At 40.8% G+C, this 12,119-nt stretch overlaps 1 protein-coding gene across 1 annotated transcript in view; it reads right to left on the bottom strand.

The window, feature by feature from the left end:
• Positions 1 to 4,675: 4,675 nt before the first annotated feature.
• Positions 4,676 to 12,119, bottom strand: part of ZNF451 (zinc finger protein 451) — a 42,580-nt gene continuing 35,136 nt past the window's right edge. The window contains exons 14-15 of the mRNA XM_054822954.1: positions 9,206 to 9,277; positions 4,676 to 5,828 (exon numbers count right to left, since the gene is read on the bottom strand). Of these exons, the coding sequence (XP_054678929.1) occupies positions 5,776 to 5,828; positions 9,206 to 9,277 (125 nt within the window). The 3' untranslated portion in view covers positions 4,676 to 5,775. The remainder of the gene's footprint in view (positions 5,829 to 9,205; positions 9,278 to 12,119) is intronic.

The following is a 12,119-nucleotide window of genomic DNA, read 5'->3' as shown; positions in this document are numbered from 1 at the left end:
CATGGCTCAAACAGACCAATTTTTGGCACCCAGCTAAGAGGGATTTTGTTGCACAGGGATACTGTTTTGTATGCTTATCCCGCTGCAATTCAAAATAGCTGTTTTCTCAGGCTCGTCCATTCAGAATGATATCATGTCCCAAGCGCTCTCGTTAAATTAATTGCCTGAGTTTTCTTTGTTTTACGTAGTTGGGTAAGTAAGGCTCATTGCCTGTGAGCTCATGGAAATAACTTCATTTGAACAATTGTTCCAGCCATCTCTCTACGGTCTTTGTAGAAGGTAATTAAAAACCGCTTCCCACCCCAAACAGAAACCATTTGTAGCCATGACACACAGCTTGCAATCATTTTTTCCCTAGGATCCTTCTATTCTTCCCATGCCAATTTATTAAGTGTCAATTAGATTGGGTTTAAAAAGCAGAAATCAAAACAGCTGAACAGCTATGACCATTTTTTTCCTTGCGCAAAGGGTTTAATTCCACGCAGGTAGAAGCTGCAATAAAACACAGGCACAGAACAGTTGTGTCCAAACGCATCGCGTATGACAACAGCAAAATGGCATTTTACCCTAGAAGTGAGAATAACACAAACCAGGGAACCAAAATGCAGGTTTAAAAGCAAAAATGGTCTTCTGGGATAAGCCTGGATGTTACTGCCTGCGCAGCATGGGATATTTTCCCATTTAGAAACTTGGAAGGACCATGAGAACTGCTTTTCCTGCTCTCCAGAGGGACAGATTGCTCTGTCCCTTCTGTTTCTTGCTGAGGTATGTGAGGGGCAGTTGTCACCACTTTTCCAAAATAATAGATGGCTGGGCTGGAAAGACAGTAGTCTGTCACTGGAGGAAGGGAAGTGACTCACAGCTGAATTGGGAGAAGTTTGGGGGGGATAAAAGGCAGGAATTGGGTCCTTCAGAGGAGGAAGGGCCCCCACATCTGAAACAAAGCACAGATTGCATCCTCCTCCCTGCGGTCTGTAGTGGAGAACGGTGATGGCTGGGTGATGACTGCTGGCACTGTGCACGTGCCCCCTCTCCTCATCTTCTCCAGTTGTGTTCAGGCGAGGGATTGCACAGCCCTGCTCTGGCTACTGGCACCAGCGAGAAGAACATGAGGAGAGGGTGCGTATCTCAGGGTTTCTGCACTCCTGCCTCCGCAGCAAAGCCGCTGCCTGTCTGTTGTTTAAAAAATGGGTGTCACTTGCAAAACACAGCAACGTACAGAAGAGTCTCATTCACATGCACAAGGTCCCTTGAGGTAGCAGAAAAAGCAGCTTTCCCAGGTCTTGGATGTCTGATGTATCCGCAGAGGTCCCAGAGCCAGGGGGATGATCTACACCAAAAGCACTACAAATTGTCACATTGCTAAATAGCACCTTAGTTCCAACTTTGCCTTCTTCCAAACCCTGATACACACCTTGTCACATACCCTAACGCTTATACATGAGCTGTCATGGAATAGGATCAAAGAGAAAGTCCACACCCAAGAAATGCCCTGCCAGATTATTTTCCTCCCTTCACCTACAGGAACGTCATCTGAAGAACCTTCTTTATACGCAGGTGTTACAGAAACACAACAGTTCCCATGCATAGCAGAAAGATGCAACCGTGGCTTGGGCCAGCCAACCAAAGCCAGCTTGCAGTCTCCCCAGCACCATAACACAAGCAGTAAAGATGGGCCAACATGAGTTTCTAGGATTCGTTTTCAATCAAAATACATACCTGCTATCGCAGCAGGCTGTCCCTTCACTCAGCACCTGCTGAACTTGTCCTACTGTGTCTTTACCGCTGTCGTTACTGATGCTAATTAAAGCTAGCCCTAGGTTTGCCTATACACGTTGCTGTCATTTTACTGTGTAGGCAAGCCCTGAGGTCGCGAGCCTGTCAGAAGTCTGAACGAAGTCCTCCATCTCAGAAGCAATCTGAAAGCCAGTGTGACCATTTCAGGGCATGCAACAGTTCATTCTCACAGAGAGGAAAACCGCCTAATACATGAGCCAGTGAATTCTGTACAGCTGCAGATTGTCCATGGAGCTCTGAGCAAAAAAACAAATGGAAGGAGTCCTAGAAATTAGGATACTGCAGTCAGTGAACATAAGCTTGCACAGACTTACCAAAGGAACTTTACATGAAATTTCCACACTCACAGAGCTTTGCTGGCCAAGTGCACACTTTGCATGTACTTGCCACCTGCCATAAATTTTCTGACTTGTTCACATCCACTTTTATAATATCTTGGCCCATGTTATTTGACCCAGATTGTTACAACTGAGCTCTAAATCACTTGAATTAAGAATTTCTATAGGAAACTTGAGGAGGTTTAGAAGCGTCAAAGAAATATGCAGATGCAGAGTTCAATAAAGCTACTTAGCTGGAAAGAATTGCCAGAAAGTATCTTTGTGCTAATGTCAGCCAATTTTTCTAAATTAATTTTGAAACAATTCGTCATCCAACCTCCTCACCTCCTTCCAATTTACAGCAGTCATTGTAAACATTGCTAGGACAGCATAAGCAGATGATAGAACACTTTCCTTTTAAGAAAGAAGATGGCATAACTTCATACCTCTACAAACTTCACCATATTTGGTAAAGATTCGGTAAAGGTTTGCCTTCTGTGACCGCTATAGAAACAGAAGTGGTCATTTCTGTATACTTTGAAGAGCTAAGAAAATTAGCCCACCACCCCAAAACACGTACAAAGCAAGCAGCTTACAGTAAGCTGATCTCAATTTTTAGTGGTTTGTTGTTGGGTTTTTTTTTTAGTATTATCAAACTATAGAAACAATCAGGCAGGCACTGACATTTTAGCACTCCATCGACTTTCCTAACAGTTACACCGTCTGACTTGGCATCTCATCTTGTCTCTGAATATGACCAAAAGAGGGATTTTGTTTGACATGAAACAATATGGCACACAAAGCACCAAAGAGATAAAAGCCTTGTACCAATCTCAACTTGTCACAATTTCAGTTTTGTAAAACTTAATTTCTTTATGGTGCATGTGTTAAGAGCTCTGAAATGAACAGCTGGTGGTAGCAAGGTAGAGGTTTGACTTTTTCCTCATGAAAGATGAAGATGAAAAAGCACCACAGGGTTACTTTAGAGCAATGAAGGTTGAACTCAGACATCACCACAAAAGCCAATTCTTTTAAAAAGGGCAGGACAAATGACTTCTAGTACAAATGTAAAGGATGCTGGGCAAGCTCATTTTAACAGATGAGTTGTGCTCATAAATTAAATGCAGACAAATCTCTCAGCATATGCAGGGCAAACCTCAAAAATTTCATCCAGTTCAACAAGACTCCCCAGCCAGAAACATTAAATTCTGAAACACAACCATTTACAAGACACCTTTTCCAGCTGAAGAACAAGGTGCAGTACCAGGAGATGTTGGTGAGTAATGAGTCACATGTCTGTACATGCAGTGTTTTAGGAATCCTATTTTCTCTGCTGTTCTGGAAACAGAAGCATTACAAGCCTGTGATGGCAGAAAACTTTGCAAAGAAACGTTTCAGAGAGTTTAAGAGAACCTCAAAGAGACCAAAGACAGTGAGGCCAGATTTCAAGACATCAGTAATTCTGGAGACTACCTTTTAACATAAAAAGAATACAGACTAGAACTCTATTTAGCTGTTTCATAAAAGCCATAGCAACAGTGGTTGGGATTTGCTACTTGTTTTGCTAAGCAGATGAGGCCAATACAATGTGTTTAATAACCAGAGCTCCAAGTAGAGAGAATGTGTGTGCACATACGGCTTTTTTTTTTTTTTTTTTTTAATCCAACCAGTGAAGTCATGGCCCATCAGGTACAAACTTTACATTTATGACAGAATAAAGGGGTATGAGGAATAAAAGCACATGATCAAAAGCTAACATAGCAGACTCTGGTGAAGACCATCTACCTGGGTTTTAAACATTTGCTGAGCCAAAGAACTTTCTCAAGCTGAAACATCTTTTCATGGGAAAGGAATTTGCAACTTTAGGGTCTGCACTGAGGGGGGGGGGGGGGGAACCAACACAAAAAACCACCCACGCCCAAAAGCCTCTATAAACTTGGCCTGAGACGTTTTTGAGGATAAGAATTGTTTTCTCTCTCATTCCACCCTTTATTAGAAGAACTTGGTGTGAAAAATTCTGGAACTGATTTAGCTTGAGTCAGTAGCTAAAGGCAACTTAAAAGTCTTCCACAGTAGGGCTTCCTCAGCAGCAGTATGAGCTACACACCCAGATTTGAACAGGAGTGTGATTAACCCAAGATGTGCAGTGGGAAAGCAACCAGCAGGCACAAGGGAAAACATTAAGAGGTCCTGTTCACTCTCTAACACTTGGGTATGAGAGTCAAATGCACTGGAAATGTTTAAACTATTTTTGGGGTTTGAACAGTTTCTTCAAGTTGTGCGATTGCTAATGAGCGCTGAGATAACTCACTAGATTCTTCATTAGTTCTATTTGTTTCAGAGATGCCAGTTATATCAGAAACATGATTGGTAATAAGCCAGTGCCAGTTTCCCAGCTTTTCTAACCACGACAGCACACAGCTGTAGTTATTCTGACTCTTTGGAATGGAGAGTGAGAAGTCTAGCCTCCCTCTTGTCTTACTCTCCACAAAAAGTATTTGTTTGCATAATAAATATTTAGAGTTACAGGAGTTAGAAGCAAACTCACAGGCTAATGAATATTAATAAAAAAATCAAGCTGGCATTTTATTACATTGAGGTTTCTTACTGATTGACAGCAATCATTAACTGAAGTATAACAGGCTGGTAAAGCTGGACAGCTTGCATAGGTATTTTTAAACAAAGGAACTGGGAAAGGTGGCATAGATAATTTTAAACACAGAAATAATTGTTCACCTTAAAGTAAGGACAGTACAAAAATAATTAACACATTTACATTCATTTATCCAAGGCCACCTCTTCATGAAGAGAAGGGAGCAAAGAATGATAGTACAGAGGAATAATACAGCTTAAATTCTCTCGCATCTATTCCAAACAGGAACTAGCAAGTTTAATTACCTTCTGTTCACTTAACAAGTTGTTCCAGCCTCAGATCAGGGAGAGGAACCAAACCAGTCAAACTTTAAGCCATCAAATACAACATTCTACCATGCTACTATTGGAAAAAAAACCACATACACATTTATAAAAATAAAGCTAACTAACTGTACATCCTGTGGTCCTAATTCTGACATTTATAACAAACAGGACATAGACAAAGTTATGGTCTATGAGGTGAGACTGGTCACAGGCAAGAGTTAAGCCATATGTCCAATTTATAAGCCTGGGATCTAAGCTTCTCTTTATAACAAGATTAGCTAAGCAAATCTGAGATAATTGGAGCTTACTATTTTTATCTGTTGTAAAGACCACATAAAAAAAGTAAATAAAGACAGTGACATTTTGTGACAGAAAAATTAAATACAAGAAACAATAAAAAAACCCAACACCAACAAAAAATCCCAAAATACCTAGTAAGACCAGCCTACTAATTAGGCAACAACTTATACAGCTAGACTGAAGAGACTTAGTCATTACCCATTAGAAACAGAAGATGCAAAGGCTTAAAAATTTATTTTTATCATACACAATATATTGCAGCAGATATTCATAAACTCCAGCCATTTATCAGCATGACAGAGGACATCAGATTAATCTAACAATTCAAGATACAGACGTGTTTTTGAAGTGGTATTTCTGAACCATTGTAAATAGATGAACAAGCTTCCATTTTTGTGAGCAGCTCTGATGACATGGTGTTAGCATCCTGAAGTATCTCCATTCACATTTCCTCAAGGCTTCTCTTGATAGCTTCTTCCAATTCTGCATCTTGCCCTGTATAAATATAAAAAAAATAAAGTCTCAAATTATGGTTGATAACTAGTCATAAACACAAATACATTAATATTACTACATAAAGCAACAAATTACTTCTGTGGGCAATGTCGGTAGAGTGCAAAAAAAGTAGAAAACAAGAATGAAAGTATTTTCCCTCCTTCTGTCTTACGTTCTCTTTTCAACACTTCAAAATATACGAACAACCTCTACAACCTTCTACTGTATAAAACTAATCATTGAGCTGCCCCTTGTTAAGAGTATAATGCAACTACGTCTTTACTGGTCAAAATCACACCAAGATTAGAATGCATATGTATGCACCAAGAATAATAAAGTATTAAACAAGACAGACACACAAAACAAGCAGAGAGGTTTCAGTATTTTCATTCCAGTTCCTTATCAATAGTATTCCTGTATCTACATTCTAACTTGGCACCACTGCTGTCATTCTTACCAGGAAGGCCTGACATAAGTAGAGAAAAAGTCCTATCAACAGTAAGAATAGTCTAGATCAGGGCTGCAACATTTTTGATGGTAGGGAGAAACGACTGCATTGCACTCATCTGGCTTGTTAACAATCTCTCTTAAGCACCTGTGGTGGGTTGACACAGGCTGGGGGCCAGGTGCCCACCAGAGCTGCTCTCTCACTCCCCTCATTCACCAAACAGGGGAGAAAAGGTATAACAAAACACTTGTGGGTCGAGATAAGGACAGGGAGAGATCACTCACTAATTATCGTCACGAGCAAAACAGACCAAACTTAGAGAGGGAATTAATCTGATTTATTACTAAGCAAAACAGAGTAGAGGAATGAGAAATAAAATCAACTCTTAAAACACCTCCTGCCACCCCTCCCATCTTCCCGGGCTCAACTTCACTCCCGGCTTCAACCTCCACCCCCCGTCAGCGGCACAGGGGGATGGGAAATGGGGGTTACAGTCAGTTCATCCCACATTGTTTCTGCCGCTTCTTCATCTTCAGGGGGAGGACTCCTCTCATCGTTCCCCTGCTCCAACATGGGGTCCCTCTCACGGGAGACAGTCCTTCATGAACTTCTCCAACATGAGTCTCTCCCACAGGCTACAGTCCTTCACGAACTGCTCCAGCGTGGTCTCTCCCACGGGGCGCAGACCTTCAGGAGCAAACTGCTCCAGCGTGGGGTCCCCCACAGGGTCACAAGTCCTGCCAGGAATGCACTCCAGTGTGGGCTTCCCATGGGGTCACAGCCTCCTTCAGGTGCCTCCACCTGCTCCAGTGTGGGGTCCTCCACGGGCTGCAGGTGGAATCTCTACACCCCCTCATCCGTCCTCCATGGGCTGCAGGGGGACAGCCTGCTTCACCATGGTCTTCACCACGGGCTGCAGGGGGATCTCTGCTCCGGCGCCTGGAGCTCCTCCTCCCCCTCCTTCTGCACTGACCTTGGTGTCTGCAGAGTTTCTTACATCTTCTCACTCCTCTCTCTCTGGCTGCAAAAGCTCTCTCTAACTGGTTTTTTCCTTCTTAAATATGTTATCACAGAGGCGCTGATTGGCTTGGCCTTGGCCAGCAGCAGGTCCATCTTGGAGCCGGCTGGCATTGGCTCTATCAGACACAGGGGAAGCTTCTAGCAGCTTCTCGCAGAAGCCACCCCTGTAACCCCCCCCCCGCTGCTACCAAAACCTTGCCACGCAAACCCAACACAGCACCTTTTCTAATACTCAAAAAAGAAACTCAGTTTCTGCATTATATTTCGGTTGTTTTGAGCACTAATTGTTTAGTTTTAGTGAATGACATCATAAGTTAGACAAGGTTTATATGTATGATAAATATTAATACCAACAGTATAGTTGGAAAAATTAAGGCAGCTTTCAGAGACACTGTCATTCTTGAATTAATAATCTGCTTTAGGAGAACACAAGCACATCCTATAAAAAAAGCTGTCTGTTCTTATGACAAAGGAAACAGAATAATTATATATATTAACATAACATTTTAAAACTTTAATTATAGTTGGGCTGTTTTATACAAGGCCTAGATTTGAACAGAAATAGTATCAATGAATGCTCTCCTGTCAGCAGAGCCATGTTCTTTCACCTGGACTTTACTGTAATATCCAGTACTACTGATAAAACAAAGTTAGTTTCTGAAAGGAAAACATTACATGGTCACAGAAACAAAAAAGAAATTTGAAACCAAAATAAAACAGTAAGCCATTTGCAGACAACTGCTTGCATTTAAAATATGTTGCCAGCCACTAAGCATGTGCAAGAATCAAGAATAAGGTCCAAACTGTGAGGCTGTTGCTAATGGCATGCAGTTTGCTCCACAAGTGATACCTAGACTGTCCTCTATTCCCTGGAGTTGCTGAAGCAGGTTCTTCTGCCTCCTACAGTTGCTTTTTGCTTTCTCCTCATCCAGCGGTTGCTAGTGCTTTTTCCTTTTTACCCCTTTCTAGGGATTAATTTGCCTCCACACTCCCTCTTACCCCATGACAGGAGTGCCATTAACCACACAAGCAGCCAGTGAATGCAGCTGGAGCCAAGCTGCTTTGTAAGGTCAGATGCCTTCAGCCCAGCAGCAGCAGAACTGGGACCTCCTGCATGCACCAAGTGCCACTGCTATCCCCAATGGCAATACCTGGTGCTAGGGGGACCTGAGCATGGCAGACTTTCAGTACTGTAGGAGAATATGTTGGACATTTAACAACAATAGTAACAGTTGGTAAATTTATAACTTAATAAATTCCGGGAATATAAGGTTCAGTTATCAGTTTTCTAACTGACCTTGTACAAATTTTTTTTTTTTTTTAAAGTTTGTTTTATTTCCATCAGGTAGAAGGGCAGTCAAGCCTTTAAACAATACATTATTTTCAAAGTGCACTGTAGTCTGTCACCAAAAATTAATGACTACATTGTATGACCACCACCAAGCTTAACAGCAAAAGGATGAAAACAATTTCAAATAAGGTAAGATACGATGTGAGCAGACAGCTCTACTGCTGATTCAAACTTGTGCATAAATCTACAGCTCTTTTAGGAGACCACAGTGCTTTGTTGAGATATAATACCTCATTTTGAACTATTTATTCAGAAGTTCTACTCTGAGTCATGTAGTCATATTAAACTGGTACAAAGTGAGCTCAATCAAGTCTTTAATTGCACATACCCTGTGGTGCACCAACAAAATAGATTTTGAGTCTGCTGGCATACTTTTCAGGTTAGGAAATTATTTTTTATTTATAACTCATCACAGTGTTCTTAACTACTCAAGATTGCCCAGCATATTTTAGAGAGTATTCCCACAAGGCCATTTGCTGTAAAACTGATTAAGTTTAGTTTCTCTATCTTCCATAATTAATAGCACTCCTGAACACAGAAGAGTAAAAATTAACAGACCTTCCTCTTCTTTCTTTGCTTCTTCTAAGCTCCTCTTCACTGTTAGTTTGATATCTTCATCCTCTTCGCTATCTGAACCATAAACGAAACATAAATTACAAATTGCTTCTAATAAAGTTAACAATCCCCTCTTGCATTTCTTTTACTGTAACAACATTGTAGGCTGGATTTGAGGAAATACACTTGTGATGATCTGAAAATCAAGATAAAAATACATTACAGCGATAGTTTAAGACAGCAATTCAAGAGACAGTGTTATTTTTCAGCTACTTCTTCCCTTTCTCCCCAAAATCTAGAAGCAGACTGCTTCAATTTTAAACAAGAAATAATAGGTGCAGAAGCTACTGTGTCTACTGCATTTGCTTTTTTAATACTTAGTTATTAAAAAAAGACATTACTCACTTTCTATAAAATGTATCAAGGATTTAATTATGGGAAGAAGTACTATAGTGTGTCTCTGCCTACACATAATCTTAGCTGTATTTTGTTGCCTAAATACTCCATTTGAACAATGGGGTGCTATAACTCAACCGAACAGTGCAATTCAGCAGATGATGTTCAAGTCTCACAGAAGAACAAAGTTAATACACTTAATCTGCTAACTCATCACAGCCAAGCCCAACCAAAACTCCACCACCTTTCCCCTTCTGAATAATGGTCTTCATGAGGCCTGTTTCCAGCTCCAGAATGACAGCTCTATTTTGAAGTGTCTAGTAGGGACTAGTGTACCTAAGGTGGCTTTCCCCCCCCACCCCCTCCGTTTGTTTTTAAAAGAGCCTCAGTAAGCTAGAGGTTAAAAAATAAACAAGTTGATGAGTCACATTATGTATTCATTCTCCTGCTACAGGCTATTGCTATTTTCGGAGATGGTCTCTGTAATGAGGTCTTACAGTATTTGCAATCAACTGGGTTTCTTACGGTCATATCACCAGAAGCACTTCCCTTAAAGTCATCACATTTATTAGTACACCAATGTACTTCTGATTACATTTACCGACAAAGAACATCTAATTTACTGACTGTGTGACTTCTGGCATTTTAAATGACCCAAGTGACAGGTACACTTTCTAAAATCTGTTTTCAAACCTCTGACACACATACCTTGTTTGAACAGCAATCTTGCTGACTTTGCCAATTCCAGGAATACAAACTCCAACAGCTGGTATCAGAGATCAGGAGCCCACAAAGATGCCAGAAATAGCTAGATACACACTGCAGTCAAAATGGTCTTTCTCCAGTCACTTGGCAGACTGACTATGAATCCTTTTTGGAGCTGCCTACTACCTCTGGGCAGGAGAGATGCTTTTTTTTTTTTTTCTTTTACATCATCTCCCAAAGCAAACAAAGCAAAAGAAAAAAATCCACAAACCTCCAAAAAATGTCATTACCATCACTTACGAAAGGAAGTAAAAAGTGCAAAGAAAAGGCTTTGCACAAGTGGCTTCTCTCTTATTAACTGTCCTTTTAATCTTTCAGCCCAGAAGAAATCTCAGACTGCTCTAAAAAGTTTAGTGCCTATTAGAGAGAAGTAACAGTTAGAGCAATCACTCCCTAACTCATTTCTTGGCGTAACAGAAGAATTAAGTTCTTGTGAGCAGTAAGGCATAGTACAGGAGAGTCTCTGGTTTGCTACCATTTAAAATAAAAATGCATTAAGAACGCTTTCCTGAAGGTTTGTGGGGTTTTAAGTGACTTGACAAAAGATGCTGGCAAAAGGGAAAAGGCAATATTCTTCTGATTGGCATCTTGCATAGATGGTTAAACAGCAGAGGACAGCAGTAGTCAGAAATGCAGGAGTTTCTTTCAGATATGATCTAAAGTAGTCAACTTTCCCGGAACTGGTTATGGAGTCAGTTAGCATTCACCACACAAGATGCCATGATGGCAACCCACTGACATGCTGTTAGACGACAGCACTTTCCTGCTTAACTCCTGGCTTCCCCAACCCGGGCAACAGGCTAACTTGACACTCATTTTTCAGAATACAGCAGATCAGCTAAGTTGACTTTACTGTCACTTAGGAGAGTTATGAATGCTAAAACAGGATTTGTAGATAGAATTATTATTTTAGTTCATTAAGAAAGTTTAGGATTCGTCTTATGTATGAATGTAGGCCTCATCTTGCTGAAATGTTTTGCTAGTCACACCATCTTAATTACACTACTATAATAACATGGGGTACACATTTATATTGGAACAGAGGTATATGCAAACTACCACGCAAAACATTTAAACATTTTTTTAAACAAGCTGCCAGCCCCATGATTTATCGCTGCACTTGATAGGCAATAACTAAATACTACTTGATAGTTATAACATCACAGAGAACAGGTTTGCTTAAAGCATAGTTGAAGAAACACCATTCCACTGCCAGCAACTATGAAAACATGAAAATAATTAGTACTGATGATCTTCCGTTAGTTTGAGGGGAAGAAATCAGCTCGGAGTCAAATGTGGTTATGAAGCATCTTAAAAGTCTCATGAGCTACGCTCTGCTTTTACTGGTCATTATTTGCACGACTGGTCAGGGATTGGAACAGCCTCCCCAGAGAGGTGGTGGAGTCACCATCCCTAGAGGTGTTCAAAAAATGTGTCGATGTGGCACTTCAGGACATGGTCTAGTAAACACGGTGGTGTTGGGTTGATGGTTGGACTTGATGATCTTAGAGGTCTTTTCCAACCTTAAAGATTCTATGATTCTATGACTTCTCTCCCCTCTACCTAACTGCATTAATGTACATTCAGCTTCCCATGCAGGCAGTTGCTGGATTCTCTGAAATCTTTGAGGTGGTGAAAGTTAACCTATTAAGAGGCTAGCAAAGAGCCAAATCTTATTCAGGAGCTTTTCATGCAAAGGCTTGTCAGTATCTCAAATTATATTGAGACTTTTCTTATCCAAAAACCAAAACATGGT

Source organism: Grus americana, chromosome 3 (assembly GCF_028858705.1).
Source record: "Grus americana isolate bGruAme1 chromosome 3, bGruAme1.mat, whole genome shotgun sequence".
Taxonomy (NCBI): domain Eukaryota; kingdom Metazoa; phylum Chordata; class Aves; order Gruiformes; family Gruidae; genus Grus; species Grus americana.
Note: the sequence above shows the minus strand (reverse complement) of the source record. Positions and strands in the feature narration are given on the sequence as shown.